General features: G+C 30.8%; 1 protein-coding gene across 1 annotated transcript; it reads left to right on the top strand.

The window, feature by feature from the left end:
- Positions 1-500: 500 nt before the first annotated feature.
- Positions 501-2,678, top strand: LOC111890392 (phytanoyl-CoA dioxygenase). Its single transcript, XM_023886511.3, has 9 exons — positions 501-704; positions 793-917; positions 1,157-1,217; positions 1,297-1,365; positions 1,464-1,582; positions 1,676-1,823; positions 1,908-2,052; positions 2,203-2,289; positions 2,406-2,678. Exons 1-9 carry the CDS (start codon positions 650-652, stop codon positions 2,446-2,448), a joined length of 852 nt encoding a protein of 283 aa, XP_023742279.1. The 5' UTR covers positions 501-649; the 3' UTR covers positions 2,449-2,678.
- Positions 2,679-3,296: the final 618 nt, after the last annotated feature.

Here is a 3,296-nt window from a genome sequence, read left to right as displayed (position 1 = left end):
AGCGGGGCTCGATGCCAGGTGGGGCCTGATGCCGGGCAAGGCCCGATGCCAGAGTATTAAATTAATGGTTTGACAATTATGGTTTTAGTATTAAATTAAAAACGAAATTTTTGGTCATGATTTTTGGGATGTTACACAGTTAAAACAAGTTAGTTGCTTTCTTATGTACAAAAAATAAGAAGTTGCCAATATGTGAACACGGATAAGAGGTAATTACTCTCATAAGTCATTTTCCCTTTGAGTTACCGATTAAAACATACATTACCCGATAATATTGTGTAATTTAAACAGTTAAAACAAGTTGGTTGTTTTATTATGTACAAAAAAGAAGAAGTTACTAATATGTGAGCACGGATAACAGATAGTCACCTTCCTATTATTTTCCCGAATATTAATTTCTAACTGTTTATTAATAAGCTTGATAAAACATATAAGCATAGTTCGTTATGTAAAATACGATTTAATTAATGTTAAAAAACTTAGAATTTAATGCATATATTTTCAACTCAAGAAGCAATCGCCAGCCATAAACTCATCTTGAGAAACAAAATTGAGAAAACTGCGGCTTGAATTGATATCCGAATCTTTGATACTTCCGTTTACATCTCGATTCCTGATTGCTTAGACAAGAACAATAAGAGAGTCAACGATGGGAATCGTCGGAAATCTGAGTTCTGACCAGCTTCAGTTCTTCAATTCTCAAGGTACTAGCTTCTTCTTCTTCTTCCTCCCCCAAACCCTAACTTCTTTTCCCTTGATGAATTTTAACTTCAATATGCGCTAATATTACAGGGTATCTTGTTATCGAATCTTTCTCGAGTACTGAAGAGGTTGAAGCGTTACGAAAGAGGATGGATCAATTGCTTGATGGCTTTGATTGCTCTTCCTCCGCCTCAATTTTCTCCACCAAAAACCAGGTCCATTTTATTGCTTGAAGTTTTTCAAAACTTATCAACATGTTTGATTGGCGTTATGGATTAAAAAAACATTCATTCTTAACTTCCAGTTTCTTGAATTAGGGAATATTCCAAGAATTAACAGTGTTTCTGATTCAAATCATGATTAAACCCTTTTGAATTTTGAGTTAACATTACTTGTTCGATAAAATCGTATTCTCCCCAATTGAATGACCTTTCGCTGTTTATTCGTTGTTCAGCAAAGGACAAGCGATGACTACTTCTATGACAGCGCTGATAAGATTTCCTTTTTCTTTGAAGGTACATGTCATATCTTGAACATGATTCAATTGATCTTTCTAACTATTAATCAAATTATCTAACAAGTTTTTTTTGACAGAAAAAGCATTTGATGATGATGGAAAGTTAAAGCAACCAAAGCAACTCTCTATAAACAAAGTCGGCCATGGTATCCGCAAAAAAAAAAAAAAAATTTTTTTTTTAACAAACATGTAAATTCACCACTTTTAATCTAAATATCATGTTTCTTAATCTCCCTTTTTGTAGCTTTACACGATCATGATCCCATTTTCAAAAAGGTCTCTTGCTCGGATAAAATGTCAGGTATATTACAGTCATTGGGATACAAAAGGCCAGTAATCATTCAGTCAATGTACATATTCAAGGTATATTTATCCATTAAGAACTTTTTCTACACATTTCCATATTCTTTTTAAGTATTTAATTTTTTAATTTTTTTTTTTTTTTTGTGATTTCAGCAACCAGGTATAGGTGGTGAAGTGGTTCCTCACCAGGACAATTCATTTCTATACACCGATCCACAAACTTGCACAGGGCTATGGCTGGCTCTAGAAGATGCCACCATTGTTAACGGTTGTTTATGGGCAATTCCCGGGTCCCACAAAAGTGCGTATTTTTTTTTTTATCTTTTTTAAAATCTCTTGAATTGATTTGTGATATTTTAATGTTAAAAAAATATATAAATTCCAGATGGCCTTGTGAGACGATTTTTGAGAGATGATAAAGGCGTTCACTTTGACAAGCCCTCCCCATCTTATGACCAAAATGACTTTGTTTCCATTGAAGTGAAAGCCGGATCTTTGGTGCTCATTCATGGTGATCTTATTCATCAAAGGTTGTTTTTATTTTTAATAATTATAAGAAGATATTATTTGTTTTTAACTTATTGAGCTTAATGGTTTAATAAACATTTATGGTTTATTGACTTTATTCAATCTAGAAGAGAAAAAAACCTTATGTATATAACCCCTTTGTTTGTCATCAGCTTTGAGAATCAATCCTCAAAATCAAGGCATGCTTATAGTTTGCATGTAATAGATACAGAAGATTGCAAATGGGCTGCAGATAACTGGTTCGTGTTTTTTTTTTCTTTACAATAAATCTTTAAAATTTTATAAATACAACATTTTTGTGTAAAGATTTGTAGAATGATAATCTTGAATGTGATGATAATGTTTTTGATTTCAGGATTAGAAGGAATGTGGATCCTGAGCCCCTATATGTATCTTAGTTTTGAGCTCTTTGATTGGAACAGTGGAATTATGCACATTTTAGTATGTATCCTTTCTGGGTATGTTTGTAATAATATGCTACGCGATCTTCCTTCAATTAACTGAAACATGTTTTAGGAAATCTTGGCATTTGTTGTTTAGAATATTAGGCTGAATATTGAAGAATATCAAGATACATGTTTATTGTTATCTAGAAAATTGGTTCATAAACAAGTGTTTGCAGGATAAAGCTTGTATATTGAGTAACCAAAGCAGGGAATGCAAAGTTATCTTACCTACAATTAAATGAATATGGACATACTTCAAAATCGTTGAAGTAAAAGAAGTGCGGGAAAAGTGTTGTTTGTTTTTTCGAAACGAAAATTAATGAAGTCTGCGGACCACCTCAGCAACCTTCTGCAGCACAAGAGGTGGACTAAATGATTGCAACATGTAATAAGAAGCATGTTTGTTTTTTAACATCTACAGGCTGCTGCAATAAACTGAAATTTTAATAAATTGATTTTACAAACTGAAAGTAGTTTTTTAACACCGAAATTTTAATAATTTTAGTTTTAAAACATTGAAAAAAAATACTAAAAGAACATGTAAAATAATAAAAAATATAAACTTTTTAAAAAAATCTAAAAAATCTAAAAGAAGGTATCGATTTTTTTTCTAGAAAAAACTAATTTTAAAGAACATAACAAAAGAAAATTATATAAAAATTAAGAAAATATTGCAAATAATGTTTAGAAAATTCATAAAAGAATCAAACATGTTAAAAAAGATGCAAGTGAAATTGAAAATATTATTAAAAGAAATAGTAAAAAATGTTAAAAAAATCAAAGTTTATTTTATTTTATTT

This window comes from Lactuca sativa, chromosome 4 (assembly GCF_002870075.4).
Source record: "Lactuca sativa cultivar Salinas chromosome 4, Lsat_Salinas_v11, whole genome shotgun sequence".
Classification (NCBI taxonomy): domain Eukaryota; kingdom Viridiplantae; phylum Streptophyta; class Magnoliopsida; order Asterales; family Asteraceae; genus Lactuca; species Lactuca sativa.
The sequence above is the reverse complement of the archived record's forward strand: the minus strand, read 5'-3'. Positions and strand labels throughout refer to the sequence as shown.

What these genes read in the sequence shown, in the direction of transcription:
- LOC111890392 (XM_023886511.3), top strand. Translation starts at nt 650, where the DNA reads ATGGGAATCGTCGGAAATCTGAGTTCTGACCAGCTTCAGTTCTTCAAT. An exon ending in TTTTCTCCACCAAAAACCAG is followed by an intron (nt 918 to 1,156) that starts GTCCATTTTATT and finishes TTCGTTGTTCAG; the next exon opens with CAAAGGACAAGCGATGACTA. An exon ending in AGTCAATGTACATATTCAAG is followed by an intron (nt 1,583 to 1,675) that starts GTATATTTATCC and finishes TTGTGATTTCAG; the next exon opens with CAACCAGGTATAGGTGGTGA.